This window comes from Nicotiana tomentosiformis, chromosome 12, assembly GCF_000390325.3.
Source record: "Nicotiana tomentosiformis chromosome 12, ASM39032v3, whole genome shotgun sequence".
Taxonomy (NCBI): domain Eukaryota; kingdom Viridiplantae; phylum Streptophyta; class Magnoliopsida; order Solanales; family Solanaceae; genus Nicotiana; species Nicotiana tomentosiformis.
The window spans coordinates 133,103,909-133,116,822 of record NC_090823.1 but is presented as its reverse complement, the minus strand read 5'-3'; the positions used below and the strand labels follow the sequence as shown (position 1 = coordinate 133,116,822).

Genomic DNA, 12,914 nt, shown 5'->3' with positions numbered 1-12,914 from the left:
TCTTTTTCTTGCCTAAACCAACAAAAAACCTAATTCAACCAAAAGTAGAAAATATACTTTGTCTAATTGTCATTAATGGAACATTATTTGAGAACAGAAGCTCATACGTGCAAGTAATACTTCATCTTTAGGCGCAAGTTATACAACTTAACACATTGAGATCTTAAACTTATAATATCAAATACAAGTAAAATTAACTACTGCTTGAATTTTAGTGCAAGTAAATCAACTCCGACTCAATAAACAATTACTTCCCGCATTTCATTTTATATATATGATACCATTTTCTTATTAGTTATTTCTGTAAAGAATGAAACGCTAGTATATTTGTAAATAATTTAATTTTAGACTTCTCATTTTATAGCAACAAAAGTATTTTAACAAGTTTAAGCCAACAAGTTCTATAAATCCTGTAGTTGTAAAAATTAATGACATGTTTAATACCACTAATATCAAAATTCTTCCTTTTTTTTTTTTTTTTTGTAAACTCCGGGTTTAGTCAAACAAGGTAAATGGAGTTAGAGTGACTTGCAAAGAAGCCAACATTTTATTGGAGTAAAGAAAGTAAACATTACAACTAAGAGAAACTGACTACCTTATTAGACAAAAATGTCTTAAACGTGTCTAAATTAATGCTAGATATTCCCAGTTCTGGGACCAGATTCACAAACTCGAGGAAGTGAACAGAGGGCAAATATGAGGTATGAAGTGAGCTGCATGTTTATAACATTGCCCAATATCATTATATCAATATCTTACAGTTGGGGTAAAAAAGAATGTGACTATGAGGGTGTTTGGATTGGCTTTTAAGCTATAAGCTGGGCAACTCATTGTTTTTTTGGCTTAAAAGCTATTTCTACGAAAAAGCCACTTTTTTATGCCAATCCAAACGAGCTCTATATATATGCCGGTTGGTGTAACTTCCATATTTCAGGCTGATGAATGATCCATATTGTCTAATTACTCACTGGGATTAGTGATATCTATCCAAGAACTTCTCAATCAGGACTGAAAATGTAGCAAAGCCAGCACAACCTGCACATGCAGCTTTTGGGCCACCTGAAACAAATGGGATTGTTGTATAAATAAAAAGAGATAATAATTTGGAATAGCACAGTCCAATTACTTTCTTCATCAGTCATAAAAAAGCTGTAATTAAACAACCCCACACAGGCTTGGTTCTACAAGCAAATTTAGCATCTAGTATCATCAAATGTCAAAAGCCATAACCAAAGAAGAAGAAAAAGGAGAGAGAGAGAGAGAGTTTTGATGGCAGAAATTAAACTAAAGAACAAGTCTTGTGACACAGTTAGCTTCAGTATAATAAGCTCTCTATCACTCTAATCCTGCTCATATGTTTTTATGGCTACCCTTCATTTTATAAAATTTAAAAAAGGAGAGAGAGTGAGGGAGAGAGAGATGACTCCAATTAGAACCCCCGTATAGGATAAATTGTCAACAATGTTTTGTCCATCTGGTTCAGTATACTGCAGCATATTCCCTGAACTAGATTAGGAGAATGCAATAATCTGCAATAAACTCCTTACTCTGGGAACTCGGATTATGATGGGAGTCATAAGAGATGAAAACGGTAGTTATATGCGTCACAACATCAAGCTAGAACACAAAAGGGCACACTTCGTGTATGAGCTCTCCCAACCGGTACGTTGAATTTGGATGGGTAGCATCTTTATAGTTGAAGGGCGAAGTTTCTATTTCCTTGATGCCCTGGATCAAATGGAATTTAAAATAATTGAACTATGACTCACTTCGACTATAGGTTTTCCTCTAAGAAAACTAAAGGAAAGCAGTCCCAACAACCCACCACCCTTTCTTCACCACCTCATAAATAATGAATTAAGTCAAGAATAAGAAACTTGTCTTTGACACGTCACATAGCAGCGCTGGATAATATAGGGGGCTCAGGGAAAGCCCCCATGAATTTCTGTATCTTATCCTAGTACTCATGTCAATAACAGTGACGAATATAAGAAAATATATAGATCCATCTGTATTTAATGTTAAAAATATTTGTCACCCACTAACACCAAGATACTATCCGATTCCACACCCACCAAAAAGGCAATCCTAATTGTCCCAAGCCCAAATATTAAACAACATTTTTTTTCATGTAGGTCTCAAAAATATGAGACAGGCTAATATTTCATTCAAGTAAAATTAGCAGTACAAGCATATGTAACAAAATCGAGGAACAGATGCAACGACATCAATATCAACGTCAACGCCTTTGTTTTATGAGAAAGGTACATCAACATCAATGCCTTAATCCCAAACTAGTTGGACTGACTACAAGTGTTTCAACCAACGCACTTTTCTCAAACTTTTGGATGCACCTTCACTTTAAGTTGCCGATACCTCTTTGGGGAAGAGTTTGCGTTAGGCATTTGATTTTTCTTTCTTTAATATACAGTGGGAATAACATTCTGATGACATGACCCTGAAATTTCTTCTTTTGCTTTTTTATGTGAAACTCTACTACCCTGCTCGTCTCTACATGAATCTCACTGTCCATGTTGCTCTATCTAAATAAAAAGTATATGAATCAATAACAGATGCAAGATATGAAAATATATCTAAGATTCCTGTTTGTAAATACTTTGCATGGTCAAGGTAACAAATGTTACCTCTAGCTGATAATGTGCCTCCCGTTATGCACCCTGCAACTGCTGTATTTGTCATGTCATGTTTTGCCCGTGCCTGTTAACATAATACAAGAAAATACTTATGCCATTTGAGTTTTAGATGAAAAGTACCTCACTCTAATTGTGAGAATGATTTCCAAATTCTTTTCCTTTTTTCCAAAAATTAACATGAAAATCGCAAAACAAGAGCTGTAGAACCCCATAAGGTTATAATCCCTAAGATCAAATGTACCTTCTCATCAACACATTCAGCAGCAGAGAAAACCAAACCCATAACAGCAAAAGTTTTGCAGGAACTCCAACTCCTCCGACCCATCTGCTTTGCTTGGTATACAAGTTGTTGCCTAGTAGTCATTTCCTCTTGCATTATTGGGTTATCCAGTGCCCCTAGAAACAGACCCATGAACAACCCTAGTCCCCCTCCTACAAAAGCGAAACAATGTTCAACAAATGAACCCAAGAAGTAACCTCACAGCAGAGTCCATAAGCATCCACGGAGACACCAATTTAAGCAAGTTACCAGAAAGAATAATCTTACTAGATACAAAAATAAGCTCTAGATCCAGATTTTATTCACAAGCAATGGCAGTAGGTAGAGCTTGTAAGCTAACTGGAATGAAGCTTTCTTTTTCTCTACTACAGAACTACAAGAGAATAACTATCACAGCAACGGGATTAAGATTAAAGTCTCTTGTCTTACCTCGACACTTGTAACATAATTATTACATCAAACCAGTATTGTCATCCATTATCCTCAGGTATTGCAAGAGTGACAATTTGGACCATCCATTTAAAAAAAACAATGAACAGGTTGGCGCTCAGCTAGATGAATCGTCACTAACCACGTTACTCCATTTAAACTCATCTCATGCCAATATTATACAAATATTCTAAAAGTATAAATCTTTGAATGGCTAAACTACTCCTAGAAAGCACAAGACCTACACTAAAAGTGCTAATGTCTAAAACATATTCTCAACTAATATGCATCGCCTATATAAGTCTTTTTTCTTTCACCGTGTCCATGCGATTTTAGGTCTAACTTCGTCCTCAGTGGCGGAGCCACTCATTGGCAAGGGGAGTCAATTGACACCCCTTCATCGGAAAATTACATTGGGTAAATACGTTAAATTCTTAATTTTATGTGTATATACTATACGTTGACTCACCTTGATTTCTTTGTGTGCTTACTTATATCCTGGCTCCGCCACTGCTCGTCTTTTTAAACACCTTCACTCACATGGCTCCCCGCCTACAGACATGTGAATCTGGAGGTTGACGCAGGACAATGACCAAAACACTGAACAATATGACACAAATTAATTCAAACTAGGAGTGTGATTAAAACATACCCATGACTCCACTAACAACGCTACGAACTGCACAGTTGTTCCAAATGTCTTGTCCCCTTATTTCCTCCACAGTAGGCATCCGAATAGGCTCAATCTGAGGCTTCTGAGCTTGACTGTACCTCATTTGATTCAATTGCTCGATCACTCATAGCAGCTCTGATAAAATGAAACTGCAATTAATTTAAGATAAATAGATTGAAAAAAGAAAATGTTGCATTACAAAGATTGAATTTCAAATAATCTTAGGTAAGAGGAGGTTTTGTGTGGGCGGCAACCGGCGGCGTTGTATGTTTAGTTTTATGGCGGGTTTAGACGGGTCGATTCAAAATGGGTTCACGGGTTTGGAGTTGCCTGGAGCCATAACCGGAATATAAATGGGCTTTAAGCCACTTGCTTGTGGAAAGCCACTTTTTGGCTGATTTGCGCAAATGACCATTTTTAGGCTATTGTTTAGATTTTGTCCCTATTTTCAAATTTTGTGCAAATATCTCCTTTGGAAAATTACCCCTTTCGGACAATGTTAAATTCAGGTCTAATGCTTGCACATATAACTTTTAGTTTGCTTTCAAAATATTGGATTATGGTCTAACGTTTGTAATACCATACAAATTTTTAGACAACATTTTCTCATCAGGTTTTTAGATTGCTTGAAAAGAATCTTTAGACCGCTGGTTAAAAGGTCCATCAGTTGCAAGAGAAATAAAAAGAGTGTCATTTACGAAACAGTTGATACAAAATGGGACAATAAGTGAAAACTCCACCCGCTTTTCAGCCTTTGTAATTGAAAAATAATCATCATCCGAAAAATTCAAATTCCTTGAGTGGAACTTCAGGTTTATCTCCTAGAGTTTCACTTATGGAATTTGAATCACTAGGACAATGGCTATTTTTCAAAGACATAGCCGAAAAATGGCCAATGGGCTCTTTCTATCTTGAAAATTATATGAACGATTACCAAACTAATAACCTGTTTGACCAAGCTTCTCCAAGTTCAAAACCAGTTTTTTTTTTCAAATTTGAAGTGTTTGGCCAAGCTTTTAGGAGAAAAAAATGTGCTTCTGAGGAGAAGCAGAAACCGTTTTGGAGAAGCAGAAAAAAGTAGCTTCTTCCCATAAGCACTTTTTTGAGATGCACTTTTGAGAAAAATACACTTAGAAGCACTTTTTAAAAGCTTGGACAAACACTAATTGCTGCTTAGAAATACTTTTTAAATTAATTAGCCAAACACAAATTGCTTCTCACCAAAAGTACTTTTGAAAAAAAACATTTCTCAAAATAAGCTGATTTTTCCAGCTTGGCAAACGGGCTATAAATGCAAGTATATGATCTAATGTGTCACAGGCCATGTATCATTCGTGCGAATTTTAGTGATGAGCGTGTATTCTAGAGCTAATTTCTTATCAATGAACGTGATTTATAAGGTTATTTTTTAGAACTCACGAAAAATCAACAAACGTTTTAAAATTATAAAGAGGTTATTAGTATGTTTTTATCCTAAAAGTTTTAATAATTAGATTGCCTTGTCATTAGTTTAGGCTGTTGACTCTAATGACTCCTGTCAAGAGGACAGTAACAAAGTTAGAAAAGTTGTTTCACATAAGAAACTTAAGAAAGGTTCAGCTAATACGTAAGTCTTATTTATGTAAAGTAAAGACCAAAGATACATAGCGATATGTCGACCCTAAGCTACAAAGACAAACTCAGAAGTTGTCTTTGTATTATTTTTCTTGATCAAAGTAGTATAATTTTATTGATAATGAGTTAATGACTAATGAGAAAACATGCTTCGGTACTATTTAGCTGCGGACCATTATAATTACAATCTACTCTTCTTCACTGGTCCCATCTCCTTTGCCTTTGTCCTCAACAAGTGCTTTTGTATTTTCCCAGTAGCAGTCTTTGGCAATGGTCCAAACACAACTGATTTTGGAACCCAGTACTTAGGCATTTTCGATCGACTAAAGTTCATAATATCTTCTGCCAACTGTTGTTGATCTGTTTTCTTCACATCAGCCTTTAATGTCACGAAAGCACATGGCGATTCACCCCACTGCTCATCGGGCCTTGCCACTACAGAGACCTCTAGTATTGCTGGATGTAGATATAGGATATTCTCGACCTCGACACTACTTATGTTTTCACCACCAGAAATGATGATGTCCTTTGATCTGTCTTTGATTTCTATATATCCGTCCGGATGCTTAACTGCAAGATCACCAGAGTGATACCAGCCTCCAGCAAAAGCGTCCTCGTTAGCTTTAGGATTCTTCAGGTAACCTTTCATTACAACATTACCTCTGAATACAATCTCTCCTATTGTTTTGCCGTCTTCTGGGACAGGTTTCATGTCTTTTGTGCTAACAACATCTAACCCCTCCAAACCAACATATCTCACACCTTGGCGTGCATGCAGACGTGCCTGGACGTCTGGGGGAAGTAAATCCCACTCGGGCTTCCACGTGCAGAGAGTGGAGGGGCCATAGGTTTCAGAAAGTCCATAAGTGTGTAAGACACGGAAGCCACGTTGTGACATTGCTGCAAGAACAGGAGGAGGAGGAGAAGCACCGGCTGTGCTGACGTGCACAAGACGAGGCAAAGGAAGGATGGTCTCCTCTTTTGGGGCATTAACTATGGTGTTGAGCACCACAGGAGCAGCAGAGAAATGGGTTACACCAAGATGGGCTATAGCCGAGTAAACAGCCTTTGCAGTTACCTGCATGCAGAAAATGAGAAAACAGAAGGGAAGCTTGTAAAGGGCCAGAAACAAGCAGAAATAAGGAGCAGTGTGTTCAAAAACCAACTTAAAGGCATTTTCTTTTTACCTCCTCCAATTTAGAAAAAGACCTTAAGAGCCAAGTTCTCCCATTTCAATAATTGTTTAGATAATTGAGTTTCACAATGCAAACCTCCTAAGCAAAATGAAAACCCATTCAACCAAACTCTAAAAAAGGCAGAAAAGAAACGGAGCTAACTGTCATCCCCCCCCCCCCCCCCATAATTAATAAATTCCCGTCTTAGTGTCAATTTCATACACACCCAAACGCTATTGTCCCTTGTCCAATCTACATGGTTTGAATTTTCTCTAAATGTCAGCACTAGGAGATATGCTGAAAAATAAACGATTATGACTTGTAGCCGTCCATCTTCAATTAGGATTTGGTAATCCAATACTTCTTAGGTCAAAGCACACTATAGCTGAAATCTATTTTTTTCATTTACCAATTGGTTTGGCATACCTATAACAAAAAGCAGATTACGCGCTGCTCTTTATTAAGTTGTAAATAGGGCATGAGAATCTCCATGCGCAGAAAAAGAACCACGGAATTACCTGTCTAAGGCATATGTTAGTCCCACAAATTGCAGCAAGCGTCCAAGCGAAACACCAACCATTACAGTGAAATAATGGCAGAGTCCACAGATACACAGCTCCCTCTTGCATACTCCAAATCACAGCGTTACTCAGAGCCATAAGATAAGCGCCACGATGGTGCAGCACCACTCCTTTAGGACTAGCTGTTGTGCCGGAAGTATAGCCCAAAGCAATAGTTTGCCACTCATCCTCTGGTGGCTTCCATGGAAAGTCTGGATCGCCAGTTTCTAGGAATTTCTCGTATTCAATAGCCCCTTTCTCAAGAGCATATTGGACTGGCGCTGGATCACAGTTTTTATCAGCAATTACAATCAGAATTGGAGCCTTAAATTTTCCTTTACTGTTATTTTCCCATACTTTTAGAGCTTCCTCAGCCAAGGGAAAATACTCTTGGTCCACCATGACAACAACAGCCGAGCTATGGCCCAAAAGAAAAGCAATCGTTTGTGCATTTAGACGAACATTAACAGCATTTAAAACAGCTCCAGCCATTGGAATTCCAAAATGAGCTTCATACAAAGCGGAGATGTTTGGGGCAATAACTGCAACCTGCCAATGAAGCGGACAAAACAAGGATAAATAGGGGCATCCACGGGGATACAGGAAATGCATTTCATCAATAGGACAACAATATTGATATCCACAACAAACTAATTGAAAGTTTCGGCATTTTTGTTCATTTAATATGGAGAGACAAAGTGCAACAGGCAACAGAACAAATAAAAGTTGGTGTACATAATACTTAATCGCCTCTTCTTAAATTGATGATCCAAAGACCCAATATATAAATTTTAGATTCTTCTTTCATCCAACTATCTTTACTCATCTTTTTTTAATCTTAAAAGCCATTAAATAGATTAAAACATGTAGGCTGAGAAGCAGAACCATGCATTATTATATCCTACTATGACGCCATGAATGAAATTGGCAAGCCCATTACAAGAGGAAAAATATGGGAAAGGTCAACTTACAGCAAAGAATGAAACTTTGGGGATTGAGAGGCAGAAAAACTAATTAACATTCTACATACTTATATCGAGAAAACAAAGATCCTCTAGTAAACTCAAAGTTAATATCATTTCTGCTGTCTGATTTATCACTAGAAAGTAGGACTGGTTTCGATGTAAAGAATAGTTCCCACATATGTTGTATACTACTAGTAGATGAAAATCCGTGAAAAATTATCCTTACTAGCTTAGTTTATTATAGTCTATGACATACTGATTTCTAATTTTCACTTCCTACTTATATAGTTATATGGAAACCTATTAAGTTCCCTCTTCTTCTCCCTCTCATGGTCACTCTCTCTCAGGCTCGCACACCATGTTTCACCCCAAAATCAGACTGAGGCTATTATATATTAGATTCATCTTTCTTTATTCCTGTTATTGCAGAATCTGCTTGTGGATGGCAACGTAATGGATTGCCTCATGAGAATAGCACAGATATACAAAATCAACTATAATGATGGTTAGTTTAAGTAAATTTTTGCAGCAAAAGCAAAAAGATTTAAACTGAAGATTTTGATCGGACAGCATGCATAAAATCAATCTGGTTAAACAGTTCACTGAAAGACCAAAATGATATGCAATGGATAACTCTAACACAAGCCTTATAGGGTTCTAAGGCTAACCGAACAACAATTGCACCAGCAAAAGAGCTAAAGAGCAGATGAAGCCAAAACTAGTTTGAAAAAAACAAAGATAATGTAGTGGTACAGTGAGATCAACTGATCAAGTGCCGTGGTGCTCTCTCTAATACCAATGCATAATCCCTTTAAGGCGTATATTGCATCTCTGAGAGACTGAGACTTGCATCAAAGAACTTCAGCTAGATTTCTGCTAAAATATAGGTTACCAAGCACTAGTTTTTGTAATAAATCTCATAAAATGCAGCAGTGGCCTAAAAATGCAATAACACTTGGAAACAGGACAGTGAGATTAAATAAAATTGGAATATTTCTAAAAGGAAATTACCTCCACCCGTGACAGAAGTCAATTTCCCCATTTTGGTGAAAAACATCTTTCTGGAGAAAAAGATTATCCAATATTCAAGGTAACCAAAAAACATTTGCCGCCATACCAAACATACAAAGGGAAAAAACAGCTGATGTCTTTACAAGGATCGGATAGTTGACATCAGTTCTACAAAAGATCAGACTATAACTTGTCGGGAAACAAATTCAAAATCAACCAAACTTCAGCAAAAATCACTTTCGGATTCACTTAGTCAATAGCTTGTACAAAGTAAATAGCACAATAATAGAGTAGCAATTAGTTCAAGAATAGAAAAGAGAAAGCACAATAATAGCACCTAAGTAGCAAATAGAAGGTCTTCAACAAAAATAGAAGATATAAAAATGAACTTAATTGAAAAAGGAAGAAAGTGGGCCAATACACAGAATACTAGAGTTACTAAAAAGGGGAGAAATAAAACTTCCGATACATCAATCAACTATGTCTCAATCCCAAACCAGTTTGAGCCGGCTATATCGATCCTGTATATCCATTTTGCTTTGTTCAAGCCCAAAAAAACTATAATGATAAAAAGAACATAAAGAATAAATAAATGGACTAAGAAACAGATATAGAGTCTGAACTTTTTCTTCTTATTTTTCTTTTTCGAAAAAAATTTGACGAATAAAACGCTGATTAGTAGAAATTCAACATGTTCTCCATATCTAGAAAGGTAATACTGAAGAAGATGATAATAACAACAATGTCAAGTATATGTCTCCCAGTTGGGCTTGGCTATGTAACTTCTCCCTCCCAGCTCGGTTTAGGTCCGATGGAAATATACAACAACAACAATAGTAATAATAATGATGACGATTACTACAGCAACAACTTTAGAAGGGGCGATCCCTGGACAATGGAAAATCTGATCTTTTTCTTTTGTCTGTTTTAATTGACGAGCAAACAATAAAACGCTGAATTTAGTCGAAATATGCTATATTTTCCATATTCTAGAACAATAACAACAACAATAGTAGTAGTAGTAATAATAATGATTACAACAGCAGCTTTAAAAGGGCCGATCCATGAGCAACGAAATATATGTTCTTTTACCGCGGGGTAAGGCTGCGTACAATAGACACTTGTGGTCCGGCCCTTCCCGGGACCCCGCTTACAGGGGATCTTAGTGCACCGGGCTGCCCTTTTTTCTTTTTTTCTTAATTAATTGACGAGCAAACAATAAAACGCTGAATTTAGTAGAACTTTGCTATATTTTCCATATTCTAGAAACAAGAAACGTGATATATACAGAGGATGATGTAGCAATAATTTTTAATGCGCGCAAGTTGATCCAAATTCCAAACACTATCGTTATATGAAAAACAAATCTCGATGATCCTACTAATAACAGTATTGTTATAAAAATACTGTGCAGAACTCGGAAGACAGAGAACTTAATTACCGTGCTACCAAAGGTGACGGACCGTTTGGTGAGAGCAGAGGCCAATTGACGGCAACGGCGGTAAGTCTGGTGCCACGTGTACTCAACGGAGCCATGAATTAACGACTTGCGATTTGGATACACCGTCGCTGCTCTATCTAAAAACCATAACGGAGTTAACGCGGTGTAGTTCGCTGAATTCTTTGGAAGATCGTCTATGTCTCTTTCCGCCATCTCCCTCTCCTCTCTCTCTCTCTCAAAAACACACGCGCACACACAGTTGAAATGCTATTTATGTACAAATGGCTCTAGACTTGGATCTTCAATTACACGTGACAGAACTGAAATTGGGTAGTAGTAGTCTAGTAGAATTCAATTGTTGCTCCATGATAAATGATATACATGTATTCGTTTTTTTTTAAAAAAATAAATTTCATTTGGAAAATACATAGTAAAATGAAAATACTTTTGGTTAAGTGATAAATATATCTATATCTATCTAACTATCTATCTATATCTATATCTATTTCTATATCTATCTATCTATCTATCTATCTATCTATATTATATTATTATTATATAAGTATGAATATAATGCCGGTTTACGAAAATAACCTTATAATATTAAGCATAATAACTTACAATAAAAGGACATAACCAGAATTCTAGACATTTGTCTATTAGTTTTAGGACATAATACTGCAAGTTGATAATCTTACATGATTACTTTTAGGAATCCTATTAGTATAATTAATTTAGAGCATAGACATATAATATTACATGTTAGCAAATAAACCTAATATCTTTAGGAACACGTTAGGTTTCCTATTAGTATAATTACTTTCGGGATAGAGACATATGTTTAGTCATGTAATCCTGTTACTTTTAGAATATACTTCTTAAAAATTTCTATTACTAATTTAATTTGAAAACGTATTATAATGTGCTATTACTAATTTAATTTGAAAGTGTATTATATTGTCCAAATTTATTTAGAAAAAGGAGAGCCTCTATCTATCTATCTATCTATCTATATTATAATAAAAGTATGAATAAAATATTGGATTACAAAAATAACCTTTTAATATTAAGCATAATAACTCACAATAAAAGGACATAATTAAAATTTTAGACATTAGACTTGTAATCCTATTAGTTTTGGGACATAATACTGCACGTTATGAATTCTAATAGTATAAATATTCTCGGGCATTAGATATATAATCAAATACTACCTTACTTATGTTGTCCAGATATTATTCGCCAAAGAAGCATTTGCAACACTGTAATTATCGTAATAATTAGGTTTCACGAACATATACTTTCTTACTGCTTTTTTCAAGTTTGGGAAGTTTATTCTCGCCCTTGGCCAAGGTCACTTTTTTTCACAAACAATTCAGCAAACACAAAAGAATCAAAAAAATACCAAATCATAATAAGGATTATTCTAAATCAACTTTCAGCGTGGCACCGAACTTTTTCCTTACTTATTCTCTATTGTGTTTCTTTTTCCTTTTTTGCTTGATAAAATATATTTTGCATAAAGTCCCTAAATTTTCTTATACTTTTTTCTTTCTTAGTTTATCTTTTACTTTTATTGCCATGGCATGATTAATCTCTATGATGCGTTATTCATATAAATCTCAAGTTATAGTTGGTTTCAAATCAACGGGTCTTATCTGGTAGGTTTTGAAAATTGAAAAGCAAGTTGCATGCGTGGAACAATTTTGAGAAAAAGACACAATAGAAAATTGGTTAAAATTTAAATTATTCTTAAAAATAAGATATCGATATCTATTTATATCTATCTATCTATCTATATCTATATCTATATCTATATTATTATAAAAGTATGAATAAAATGTTGGATTACAAAAATAACTTTTTAATAGTAAGCATAATAACTCACAATAAAAGGACATAATCGGAATTCACAAGCATAAAGATCTAAAAGTGGAATGTCATATCGATCTTTTTACTCTTTGAAAATAAAATTTATGGTGGATAAAATTATAATTACGGTTAAATATTCAAACATGAGATGAACTAATATTAAGAATCTAAATCAACAGAAAATAAATTATATTTTATGTTAAAACCAAATATTCAAATCTTTCAATTAATTATTTTGCA

General features: G+C 35.3%; 2 protein-coding genes across 3 annotated transcripts; both read right to left on the bottom strand.

Moving 5' to 3' along the window:
• Positions 1-518: 518 nt before the first annotated feature.
• On the bottom strand, positions 519-4,289 carry LOC104087600 (mitochondrial import inner membrane translocase subunit TIM22-4-like). Of its 2 annotated transcripts, none has more exons than XM_009592123.4 (4): positions 4,016-4,289; positions 2,896-3,086; positions 2,646-2,718; positions 519-1,059 (listed from the first exon to the last, which is right to left on the bottom strand). In XM_009592123.4, exons 1-4 carry the CDS (start codon positions 4,137-4,139, stop codon positions 974-976), a joined length of 474 nt encoding a protein of 157 aa, XP_009590418.1. In that variant the 5' UTR covers positions 4,140-4,289; the 3' UTR covers positions 519-973. The 2 variants fall into 2 exon arrangements, with proteins under 2 accessions (XP_009590418.1, XP_033509699.1); XM_033653808.2 differs by lacking the exon at positions 519-1,059 and adding an exon at positions 2,392-2,543.
• A 1,341-nt stretch (positions 4,290-5,630) lies between these two features.
• LOC104087598 (acetate--CoA ligase CCL3) lies at positions 5,631-11,110 on the bottom strand. Its single transcript, XM_009592122.4, has 3 exons — positions 10,803-11,110; positions 7,344-7,934; positions 5,631-6,728 (listed from the first exon to the last, which is right to left on the bottom strand). Exons 1-3 carry the CDS (start codon positions 11,013-11,015, stop codon positions 5,832-5,834), a joined length of 1,701 nt encoding a protein of 566 aa, XP_009590417.1. The 5' UTR covers positions 11,016-11,110; the 3' UTR covers positions 5,631-5,831.
• Positions 11,111-12,914: the final 1,804 nt, after the last annotated feature.